The sequence below is a fragment of the Eurypyga helias genome, unplaced genomic scaffold, assembly GCF_000690775.1.
Source record: "Eurypyga helias isolate BGI_N326 unplaced genomic scaffold, ASM69077v1 scaffold39405, whole genome shotgun sequence".
Classification (NCBI taxonomy): domain Eukaryota; kingdom Metazoa; phylum Chordata; class Aves; order Eurypygiformes; family Eurypygidae; genus Eurypyga; species Eurypyga helias.
In genome coordinates, this window is record NW_010254113.1 from 5,219 (window position 1) to 18,055 (window position 12,837).

The window sequence follows — 12,837 nt, forward strand, 5'->3', positions numbered from 1 at the left end:
ATGCTTGATATTCACTGGAAATAGTCTGACAGTGATGGCCAAATAATTTCAGGCATGAGAAGAAAAGAAGGTCTCAGACTGATGAATAACTGACATTTGACATGCTGTTCACTTCCTAAGCTGGAAAAAAAATGCAATTCATACTGAATGGAAGTTGGAGCCGGCTAAGAAAGCATAAAACATCGTTTCATGTTTTTACATTGCCTTACTGTCTAATATTCGTTTCATAAAATGGTTTTATTCACTGGTTATAATATGCATAGATCAAGGAGAGAGGTAAATACCTAGGACAAAGCAATTACCACAACTCATAAATTTTGGAAAAAATAATTAAAACATTTAGGAAAATATGGCTGAAATTTTGAATTTAGTAGAGCAAGACAGTGTTTATGTGAACTTATAACAAAGCACATGTAATCTTTGTTGTTAAGTATTGAGACTTTGTAATATTAAGCATTTTCTGGCACATTTACACTGGTCTGAGGTGGGGAATACATTTAATAGAAGGCATTTTCCCCACAAAGGGAATATGAGCCACTATATGACTGCACAAACAAACAAATGCAGCCAAACAAAAAAAACACACCCTCCCAAAACATCAGCCTTAAGACACAGAGCCTTGGCAGAATTATAAATCCTCTCTGAAAATTTGGGACTTGAGTCACAGAAATTCCTTGCCAAGGCATTACATGCAAAAAACAGAGAGTTGTAGACCAAGACCATTTGGTCTTTATTCTCTTTATTCTTAGATAACCCAGAGCTGAGGAGAAAAGCAAATTGAAAAGAAATGTTTACTCCCAATGTTTACTAAGGATTATACTCTCACCCTGCTTTCTATTAGGAGACTCCTGTTGCTTAAGAAACCAGGTGTTAATCCCTCAAAGCGGATGACATTTTCCAACCCCGCATATTTCACAAGGCTTGAAAACATTCAGAGGGAAAGTTTACATAAGGCACAAAACAGATGTTTAATAAACTGGTAATCTGACAGGCAAGTATGTTTTGGTCTTTCCAAAAGATACATACAAAAAGGCAGCAACTGTTTTCTTCCAGGCACATAAAGAGGACTTTGGTTTGGTTTTAATTAAGGAGGCCAGATCCTAACCAAAAGAAGAATCCTTACTTCCTATGATATGCTGTGATTTCACCTTTATGCTAATGGCAAAGAAACAACTCTGACTTTCTATATGGCATCGGTAGCATCATTCCAGTCACATGGACACCATTCACCCAGAGAACAGGATATTGTCAGTGACAGGCATCGTGCCAGTCAGGGTTGGACCTGGCCTGAGTCACCAGATCATCCCAGCAGTCTAACATGAGCCCCAGTCATGTCTTCAGCACTACCTAGAAAGGAACAACACTGACTCTTTCTGCTTAGGAGTAGTTTTAAAGCAGAGTACTTCTGGCACTAAAACAACTATAAAAGTAAATATAAAGTAAATGACATAGATACTAAACATTAAGGAGGTTTTTTTCCCCCAGAATGATCTCCAGTCAACCATCAGCTATTTTTACTGTTCCTTAAAAACTGTGTTTCTTTTTTATGTAAACGGGTTTGAATCTACGGGGGAGATGAAATTAAAACAAACATAAGACCATCCACAAGTTTTACTATGATTTTATGGAATCAATCCCATTCTCTTCCAACTAACTTAAATGACACTGGTGGAAATAAAACCAGAGCAAAATCAAGCAGAACCGTACACCTCCATCCTTTCTCATATGACACGCAACTTCTAGTCGGCAGTATTGGGTTTTGCAAGCCTTGTGGTAGAAGTGTCAACCTTTCAAAATGCCCAAGATCTATCTATATATGATTATCATTATGTGTACAAGGCTGAAAAAATGTTCTTCCTCCTTCACATTAGTCATCTTAGCTAAAGCTTTTGCTCTCTTTACCTAGCAGAAAGGGACAGTATTTGCTTATTTTATCATGTTGTCATAACTCAGCCAAACACTTGTTGAAACACGCTGGTGTATTTTGGAGCCCTGTGGTCTTCAATTACCACATCTAACTAATTTTTCAGTAAATACAGCCAAACCGGAAATTAGAAACAAAAAGCAAGAGACAAAAATCTATTGCACGCTTGCATGCAACCCCTCCATAATGCTCACACCATGAGCAATGGCTGCAAGCTCTGAAGATCATGAACTTTCAACTCTTGGCCTGATTTTTAGGCATTAATCACCTACAACTGCAGCTGAAGCCAGCTCTTGTCTGAGAGTTCAGGACACACTCAAACTAAAAGTACAGAAATTCAGTCATAAAAAGCTGAATAACTTAAAAGGCAGAAGGATATTCTACATCATTTATCATCTTGACCCTTGCCCATGGCATGGGGATTGGAACTAGATGGTCCTTAAGGTCCCTTCCAACCCAAGCCATTCCATGATCCTATGATTCTCATAACAGAATAGACAAAAACATGCTCCAAAAAATAATTTACAATATTTATCCTTTCTTCTTATGTTAAAGGTAGTAAATAATAATTAAAAACCCCACATTACTTATTTTCTTTTTTTAAAGCAGCAGTGCCTACCTTTTTCCCCCCTGCCTCCCCCAGGCATCTACATTTGCTCAGTAAGTCAGGCAACCAGCTAAATGGATGTGTGTAAAAGATCCAGGATTAACTATTCAAGCTCTCAATGGCTTTTTTTTTTTTTTAATTTCTTCAATGAATTACTGTTTATTAACAACAAGCAGCATATAAGATTTTTCTTATGTACCCTTCTTTTTACAGTACGGCATTTGTAAGGATTGGTGAAAAGGCCTTCACTGTGGCTTCTGTTTTTCAAGTCTCCCATACAAACTCTTTCCATATATCTTATGGGATTTTTTTTTTCCTGCTAAAGGATAAAAGAATGTAATTTACAGGCCAATATGAAGCCATATGGATCTCTTTCCTTTTTTTTTTTTTCCCCTCAAATTTGGTCAGTAAAGATCAATTTTCCTTTAGAAGGCCAAATGATACCAGAGTAATTTTGCTTTTGAACAGTCCAAAGAGCAGCAGCACTGGGAGGAAATGGAAGTAGGTCATGTTTTTCTCCTGGTTTGTTATACAGAACAGAAACAGAAATCTGAAGGATTATGCTCAAATAACAACAGGTCATTTGCATATGATGGGAGAGAGGGGATTGCCTAAGTGCAAGAGGATTGCATATTGCCTCCTGGAAGGTAACTTAAAAAAAACACCACATACCACACCAAAAAACCCCACACCAAACAAAAAACTCCACAAAATTCCTAAACACACAAAAGCCCCAGAACAAAACGGAGCCTCACTTTCACGTAGAGGGTGGTGAGGCACTGGCACAGGTTGCCCAGAGCAGCTGTGGATGCCCCATCCCTGGAAGTGTTCAAGGCCAGGCTGGATGAGGCTTTGAGCAACCTGGTCTAGTGGAAGGTGTCCCTGCCCATGGCAGGGGGGTTGGAACTAGATGGTCTTCAAGGTCCCTTCCAACCCAAAGCCTTCCATGATTCTATGAAAACCAAAACAAACCCAAGGAAAACACCACATGGATAACATCTTTTTCCAGTTTTAGCTAATGGGGGAGTAGTCAAATTATAGAATCAGAATTATAACAGAAGTAATTGTAGGAACAGCAAGGAAGGAGACCTAGACAGACGGATAGTCCCAACTACTTACTACTTCTCCAGATTTCAGGAAGAAGCAGCACTGGTACCTGTTTTTACATTTACACACACTTCACGAGCAAATAATAAACTGGCACTACTTAAGCTTCATACCATCCTACTAGACACATTACAAGCAGCAATAAAACCACTCAAAGTTTGGCCTATTTGTTAATAGAGAAAATATTGTCCAGCAAAATGCCTGAAACTGAAGGAAATACAAAACCTTCTCAGTTTATATTTGTACCATATTTGGAAGGTTATTTCCATAACCATAGCAGCTCATGGTTTGGAATGAGTAGTTCAGACCTTCAGTCATGCAAAGAGCCTTGAATTCTCCACGAAAAGTAAGCCCACAGATGTTCTTAGGCAGGTATGCTTAACATCCTCTGCCCACAGCCACGCTTGCTGCTCCTGTAATATTTTGTTGAAATGGTAATACTTTCTGTGTACGCTGCAACAATTTGGCTAAAACCAGCAAGTCTGTAAACAGTAACATGAATTTTCCAACATGAATAAACATCTCAATTCAGATATATTAAAAGTTTTCCAGTTTCATGAAATGGGACCGTAAAATTAATGCCTTTTCGAACAGACTGAAAACGACGTGTGTTGCTCCATTTGACTGCATACCTTAGAGCAGATTTCTAAAGCCTTTTGTCTTTAACAGACTTTATAGTCTAAGCATCCTGCAAATTTCACCACAAGATTTGACTTTAAAACCAACTGGCCTCTCCTTAAACTGAGGTAGTTATGAAATAAAGGCCTCAGAAAATCATCATATTGAAGTGATCTGAACACAGAGAGTTGTTTAAACACCCAAGTCTTCCAGGTTTTCCTGAAGTTTAAAACCAAAAAGTGATGTTAATGTCTTCTAATCCTGAAGACCTAACAACCACTGTTTTCTCAAACTCCCAGAAGCAAAGCTGGAGTCATACGGGTGCACTGCATTCACCCGTTACTTATGCTTGCTTCTAAACAATTTAATGAAAGGAATCTGATCTCAAAATGGTTCCTACTAAGTGTTTGTGAAATTAAATTGTTAACTCTTATAAAACACACATAATTTCCAAAGTATGGTAAAGAAGCAGCTGTGGAAGAAAAAAAGTTTTCTGGGACAATAAGGATATTTGTACCCACAAGATAAGCAGCACAACATCATAAGCATTTATAATTTCAGCTAGAGCTACACTTTTGAACAGCAGTAATTGCCTAAAGACTGGCAATTTTAGTCTGTTTGCTATGGATATTTGATAGGCACTCAGACGGACACAAAAGCATAACAAGTTGCTACATACATGAGCATTTCACTTGATGACGGTTCTGTTCACAAATACCTGCCTGTCCAGAGTTTTTACTTTCGACTACAACAAAAATCTGAGACTGAACACAGAGCTGTAGTTGGGTCACAAACAGGAGCAGAGAGCAGACTAAACAAAGCATGTGTGTGTACACACACAAAACAAACAAAAACTTATAAATTGATAATTTTTTTAAAAAATGGATTTTCCTAATCAGAATTCCTTAATCTTTAATACAGAAATAACGTCTTTTCAGTGACCGTAAGGGCTTTCACAGAGCACTATACATGTAAGATTTGTGTCTTGCTGGTAACCCCCCATTTCACAGAAGGGAAAACTGAGCCAATGAAGAGAAGTCACCATAGCTGTATAAAATGCAGGTAACAAAGGATGAAATTTGAGCACAGGTTTCTAATTTCCTATTCACTGAACCCTGAGAACTTTGAAAAATATACATTCCAGTACACTTTCATAACAGCAACAGTGTTCTGCCACCTTACATGTTAATTACCTAAGCACGGCACGTTAAAAACGTTAGTGATTACTAACGGCTAGATAGTGTAGAACAGAATCGGTCTTTGTATCAAAACTAGTTCACACTGATTCTTCAGATCACACACAAAAGCAGCAGGAACTCCATTTCCTTACTTGGCAAGTATAAACCTAGATTAATTTCAACAGGCACTGACTGTATAGAGAAACCTTAAATGAGATCGCTTTGATTCTTTCCTTGCACTCAACGTGTGTGAGCACTTGGAGTCAGTAAGAGGGATATCAATTAATTAAAACTTCGATGATGATTTCAAGTTATCATCCTAAGGACTGAACATAGAAAAACACCACCAAAAAAAAAAAAAATCTGTATGGACCTCTAGTTTACTGGCTCTAGAACAAAACAGTTCTAAGGAAATATATAAACTGTTCAGAAAGCAGAAGAAACCACTGATGTAATGTTTGAAGGAAAAAAACCATCAAGGACTTCCACCTCTTCTGAAGCTGTTCAAACAGAAACAGGATAACTACTGTAATTTACAGTTCACTTCACTGTTCAATGCTTTTCTATGGCACCATCATCTACTTTAATGCTGATATAACAGCCATTTTCTTCCCAACATGAATTTATTAGCCAAAGAATCAGAGTTGAAATAAAAAGAGAACTGGTTTGAAAACATGTGTTTTTAGTAATGGCTGAATAATCTTTAGCCAGCCCGACCCCTACATCCTTACCGGAACATCAAAAGTTTCTTGTGTGTCATCCAGCATCTGAATTTTGATGGAGACGAGTTTTCCTGGAGGTGTGATGGGTGGTTTCTGTCCATGCTCCAAGGTACTGATCCCAGCATTTTCCTGAGCTCCTAACCGGGATCCTGCTGTTGGTCTCTGCTCTGTTTCACCCATGTTTAGAGAAACACGTTTCTTATATCTGGTAAAAGAATAAGGGTAAAGAAGACCATATCACTTATTTATAAGAGTTATTGCACATAAACATTATGGTATATACACTTACAGCTCATAAACCGTATGACTATTAACACAAAGTAAAAACCCTGACGAGTTTTTGGTTTTGGTTTTTTTTTTTAAATATATCATATGAAGACAAGAGAACTAGGCAAATTTTATACTTTTCAAAATACACAGGCTAATCACCTGCTGGGGATAAGGCTGACACAGCACTTCAAATGGGAAAATACTCCTTTTCTCCTGGAAGAGGAAGCAAGACCACACTGGAAACAGAGCATGACAGACCCCAGATTTCAATGAACTATGTTAATTTTTATGTATTTATGAATCAGCAACAGACAGGGCTCACAGAGAAGGGAGGAAGGTGAGGAGAGGAAGTGGGACAACTCACCACTTAGAATCACAGAATCACAGAAGGGTTTGGGTTGGAAGGGACCTTAAAGCCCATCTATTTCCACCCCCCCTGCCATGGGCAGGGACACCTTCCACTAGACCAGGTTGCTCAAAGCCTCATCCAGCCTGGCCTTGAACACTTCCAGGGATGGGGCATCCACAGCTTCTCTGGGCAACCTGTTCCAGCCCCTCACCACCCTCTCCATGAAGAACTTCTTCCTGATGCCTAATCTAAACCTCCCCACTTTCAATTTAAACCCGTTACCCCTTGTCCTGTCACTACAGGCCCTTGTAAAAAGTCCCCCCCAGCTTCCTTGTAGCCCCTTCAGGCACTGGAAGGTGCTATAAGGTCTCCCTGGAGCCTCCTCTTCTCCAGGCTGAACAAGCCCAACTCTCTCAGCCTGTCCCCATAGCAGAGGTGCTCCAGCCCTCTGAGCATCTTTGTGGCCTCCTCTGGACTCGCTCCAATTCGTCAATATCCTTCTGATATGCTGACTTGCTGACCAGCATTCCCTCCTAGCTATATCAGTAATTTTTCCTTTGATCCTTCCATCCTTCTCTGCCTTTTTGCAGCTGCCACCTTGCTTAAGGGCCTGCAAAACAGGGTTGGACCAGATGATCTCCAGAGGTCCCTTCCAACCCTGACCATTCTGTGATTCTGTGACTCCAGTTATATGTCCTAAATATTTTGTTTCCTTCGGAGACCAGAGCTGCTCTAGAACCTGGAGCCCAGCATGATCCCACTGGTGGGCCAAGGACTATAAGCACGTGCTACGGGGAAGGCCAGAAAAAGTTGGAGCAGTAACGTTGGTTGGGAAAAGCAAGTGAAATCTGATTTCCCATGGAGCCCTGTAAGGAAGAAGAGAACACCAAAGAACCCACCTCCCTCGCTGTGCTAGGAGAAGTCTACGCCTGCACCAGCTCACCTGTAGCGCTCACTGAATGTGCATGTCTGCTTGAGATCCATGGAAAGGAACCTCAGAAACCAGCTTGCTAATTTTGTTTCCCTGGAGCTTTCGTACCACATTACACAGCACATTTCTGCTAGATAACTGTTGTACCCTAAAGAGGGAGTGGAGCTACAACAGTGTTTCAATGTGATTTTTCATTAACTGGCACAGCTTTGAACCTTCTTTTTTAATTCAAGGCTCATTAGTTTTACTTGTCAAATGTTACACATCATACTAGAATTTTATTTCACTTCCCCCACCCCCTGTCTTTTGACACCCTGGGTGGATTTCTGATGAAAAACACTGCTACTGCCTATTTATCTTTCTTGATAATTGTATTTTCATTCCCCCTGACTTTTATAAGCTGATCAATGACCGTTAAAGAAAAACATGTAGCACACAAAGAATGGAAATGTAACTTTCCAGCTGAACAGAGGCACAAGAAGAGTACTGCCAGTCATTGCCTGACTTTTACTCTGAGGTTACAATTATTGAGAAGCCTATGGGAAAAACAAGAAGTATAGGATAGCCTACATATTAGTGAATGCATCACCAGGTCTACTATCGAGAACAATGCCAAGTAATAAGATACCAGCTCCTTCTGTAAGGACAGAATAAAAACCACAGTCCTGTCTTCAGCAAATCACTCTTCCATGTCCTGCTTAATCCGTGCCCACAGTTTTTCTTTACTTATTTAACACAGCAAGTGGCTCAGAATAAGAAAATTTAAAAACAGCACTTTGATTAAAGAAGTGTTAGCTGAGAAGGAAGGGAATGGAAAATTAGGGATTACACACTTCTACATATCAGCTCAACAGACACAAGTGAAGGAGAACAAAAAAAACAACACAGGCAAACTTTTGCAATGAACCGGCACTATCCTACCCATCAACGCTGGAGAGATACTAGTGAAACCTACCCAAGCGCATGCCAAACACTACCAGAGGCAAATTTTTCCTCAATTGGCACTGTAATCTAAGAACATAAAAGGATTCAATTGATTTTATTTTATTCTTTAAAATCAATTACATCTTTTTTATGAGACAAGAAGTGCCAACAAGAAAGCTGCAGTAGGAGGCAGGAATTCCAGAAGAAAAAGACACCGAGCTCTATGTTGCAAGACTCCAGGCCTACTTACAAATAAATCTGATTTTCCTGCATGCAAAGTACACGGGAACATTTTAACACAGACCCTTGTCTGAAAGTGCCCCTATACACAAAGATACTGGTAAATGTCCTTATTAATCCAAAAGTTGGTTTAGGAGTTCTCCTAAAGTCACCACGTATGACAGACAGTGTCAGCACGGCAGAAAGGACCTCTACAGTTGCTGCGTTACTACGGTAGTTTTTGGCTAGGTACAGACATTTAAAGTGGATGAAGAAGAAATCTGTTCTTTCCATTAAATCCTAAATGTAGGAATCAATCCAGTCAGTACAAGTGATACCATTAAATAATCAACACAAGGAAATATTACTGAGCTTGAACCTTTCTGTAAATGTTCTTCTGACTGGATGATCTAGTGGCCCTCACACACATTCAGAAAGGCCAATAAACTTAGTGAAACAAGGAAAAAAGACCCACATTTAGAAGCCAAAAACATCATAGAGGAAAAGTACAAGCCAAACCACTCCATATATACAGCTGAGGGGCCTTTTATTGTTATTAAAAGTCAGTAACACAGAAGCTCTTGTAATCTATATATACTGAACCATTCAGTTGCACATGCACACTTCCCTTTGGAAGCAAAGATCTAAGAAGTATTGGCCACCCTGGATCACAAGTGCCTGCTACTTACAAAATTAAAAGCAGACCTTCCCTTTTTAATCTGCATGTCTGTCTAAACACCAGCATACAGCATTGGACATTAAGATTATTTTTTTTTCTGTAGGACACTAGTCTCACTCACTATGGTGCCATCATAACGTCAGCAGTGTCTTCATTATGCTATTATGTAAAAGAGCCCTTAAAAATTATTACACTTACCCTCTCTAAAATAATGCAGCACATCACTCAAGCTGCACACATTTCTCTAAATCACTCTGATCTAGAAAACCAAGCAGTAAGGTCACAGAATGCAACAAGAGAGAAGTAAGCAAATATTAAGTAAACCTGGGGGAATTAGGAGGCCTAATGTCTGTCACGATAAGGAGAAGGATCAAGTTTGGATGGAGGGTGGAGAATTTTAAAGACACCTAGTAGAAAGAAGACGCTGATGAACTGGGGAGGGGATTAATGGAGGAGAAAAAGCAGTGGCCACCAGGCTCCAACACACACAGCTCTAAGCAAAACGTAGGAGGAGGTAGACAACTGGTACAGGAGCCAAGAGAGTGGCAAATAAAAAGAGCCCATCTGAAAATTAAGAGTTTCTGCCTGCTTTTTTTGACAGGTGGTGAAACCCAGGGCCAGAATCACATCTATTGTTTCTGCTGCAGATTCACTGGGTGTCAGTGCCCTTCTCAGTAGTGCTGTAGCATAGGCAAAGACAGAGCCTGCTGCAGAGAGGTAACCTGCATCCCAGCCTGTGCGAGGCGGGAAGTTACCCAAGGCGGCTGAGCTGCCCACAGAGAAGCCTTGGACCCTCCCGCTTCTTCCCTGCCTGATGCTCTCACCCTCTTCAGACCCTGTGCTGAGCCAATGCACCTCGCTAACCCAAAAGTAAGCAACTCCCTGTTCACTCTTCACTGGGTTACCAAATTCAATCAGCTCTCAGCAGGCTGGCAAACCTAAGACCGGTGTGAGGTAAGCCCAGACAGTTGCTGGCAGGGCACTAGACTGACTCAAGCCATGTCACCTAACTCTACCTAAAACACCTGGAAGGCACAGAAAAGCCACAACCACCATTAGATAGCTGAGTAAACATGGTTTTGTCCTAATCACGTTAACAGTCCTTTTACACAGGTACTACGTGCTTAGATGAAAATTTTAAGTTCTGCATATACTTCGGCACTGCACCAAGGCCAAGCTGTGGCTCAGCACAATGCCGTTTTAGTTCTCCGCCCTCCAAACAGGCACATTTTATAGCACTGGAAAGGCTCACACCTATTAAAGTTTCCACATATTTTCCTTCAGCAAAAAGCAGGATGAAAAAAACAATCAAACTAACAAAGTCTAAAGGGAGACAGGAGTATAAATAGCACTTTTTTATTTTTGGCAGGGGGAGTGGACAGAGGGGATGGGAATAAAGGGTTTCAAAAATTGCAAAATACTGAGGAAAAGATAAGCAACAAGCTACTGTTAGAAATGTGAGCAGAGCTCATGTTGGAACAGATGCTGATCTGATCTGTTAACTACTCTGCCCTTCTAGATTAGGCGATGAGGTTTGGACATTTGACGCAAGATGTTCCCAAAGCCTGAAGGCTCCTGTTAAATGAGAGAACAGTACCAGGTATCTAGGCCTTTTCCGCTTCTTTTGTTTTGCTTAAACGCATTTTCCCACCATTAAACAGAAGGCAGCACTGTTCCCTGTCCTCCTTTAATGGTGGGGAAGCCCAAGGCACAGTGGGATGATGTGACTGGCCTGTAAAGTCACCAAGCTGGCCAGCCGCAGGGCTGAAGCTGCAGTCAAGGCCTCTCAGATGCTGGCCCAACACTGGCTCCCAAATCATACAGCAACACAGCATTTGAAAGAGCTTAAATTCATCAATACAATACCAGAGGAGACAACTCAAACTGACTCAATGGCTTATAAACTGTCAGTAAGAACTAGGAAAGCACCAGAGGACTAGAAAAGAACAAATTCAATCCAGATTTTCCAAAGGATAACAAATGAGAAGCAGCTAGGAGAAAGGGAGGCAATCCAGGCAAACTGTTCACACCTGCTCTTATGCCTCAGCTTCTTGTAGAACTTTTGGAAAGCCTCAGCTGTGGAGAGGACTACAGTGAATAGCGCCAACTAACACTCCTGTGGAGTACTCATCTTCAATTCTAAGCACCTTCCTTTTTGCAGAAAAACATAAAATTTGACAAATTGGAGTAAGGTTAAGGAATCATAATACATAAGTTATAAGGAAAGACAGGATAATACGCACGGGTCACATGTGGAGGGTTCAGAGCGAGCAGCTGTGGCAAATCTAACTATGAGGGTGAAGATGGCACCTCTCTCCAAGGCCTATTCCACCCTGGCACTAGACATTGATGCTCCGAATCAGAGGCAGCAGGCTGTATCTGCACCTAGCCGCCCCACTGCAGAGGCTGACTTACCAACCAAGCCTGCTGCTCACAGGATGTGCTGATCTTTCCTATTTCCTTTTCCCTCCCTATGGACAACAGCAAAGGAGGTATAAATGTACAGCCCTGCCAAAAGCACCTACCAGACCTGTATGTTTCCACTAAGGGAAAAATCTATACCTACAGCAAAAATTGTCAGTGACGTGCCATTTTTATTAATATACCAGAATTACTGGAAACATGAAACGAGAGAAGTTTCTTGAACCTTCATTTAAAAATTAATAAAATAATAAAACAATACAAGAGGAAGACTGAACCCAAATTCGGACTGAAATGGTGGGGAACAGAAAGAGGGCAAATACATCTCAGGTTTTTATATTTTGTGAAATGTTATCCAAGGTAATTTCCACAAGTCCATGGCAGAATTGTACAAAGCACATACAATGATTACAAAAATGTAAGCTATTCATCTAAATAAAACTAGTAAGACTTCTTCTCCAAGAAACACCATTTTGAAAATTATGACAAATCAGTGCCAAACACAGACACCATCCTCGGCACTTGCACAGCAGAGAGCCCGTGTGCACCAGGGGCAATGGTGAAAGCCAGCCCACGGGGCAGCAGGCACGATGCACATGGCTAGCAGCAGCAGCAATAAATGGCAAATTTTCAAGTCCTGTTGAATGAAGTGACTGGGTCACCTCCATTCCAGGCAAATGACAACAAGCCAAACTTGTTTCTTGAGCAGGAGTCACCAGGCACCGCATGGGACAGCTGTGTGGGAATACTTAGAATCATAGAGTCGTTTGATTTGGAAAGGACCTTACACACCATCTAGTGTCAACCCCTCTGCTGTAGGCAGGGACAGCTTTCATTAGACCAAGCTGCTCAAAGCCTCATCCAGCCTGGCCTTGAACACTTACAGGG

General features: G+C 40.8%; 1 protein-coding gene across 1 annotated transcript; it reads right to left on the bottom strand.

Moving 5' to 3' along the window:
• Positions 1 to 6,072: 6,072 nt before the first annotated feature.
• Positions 6,073 to 6,336, bottom strand: LOC104510596 (FERM, RhoGEF and pleckstrin domain-containing protein 1-like). Its single transcript, XM_010152894.1, is given in 1 exon segment — positions 6,073 to 6,336. A coding segment is annotated over 1 exon segment (264 nt).
• Between the last annotated feature and the right edge of the window lie 6,501 nt (positions 6,337 to 12,837).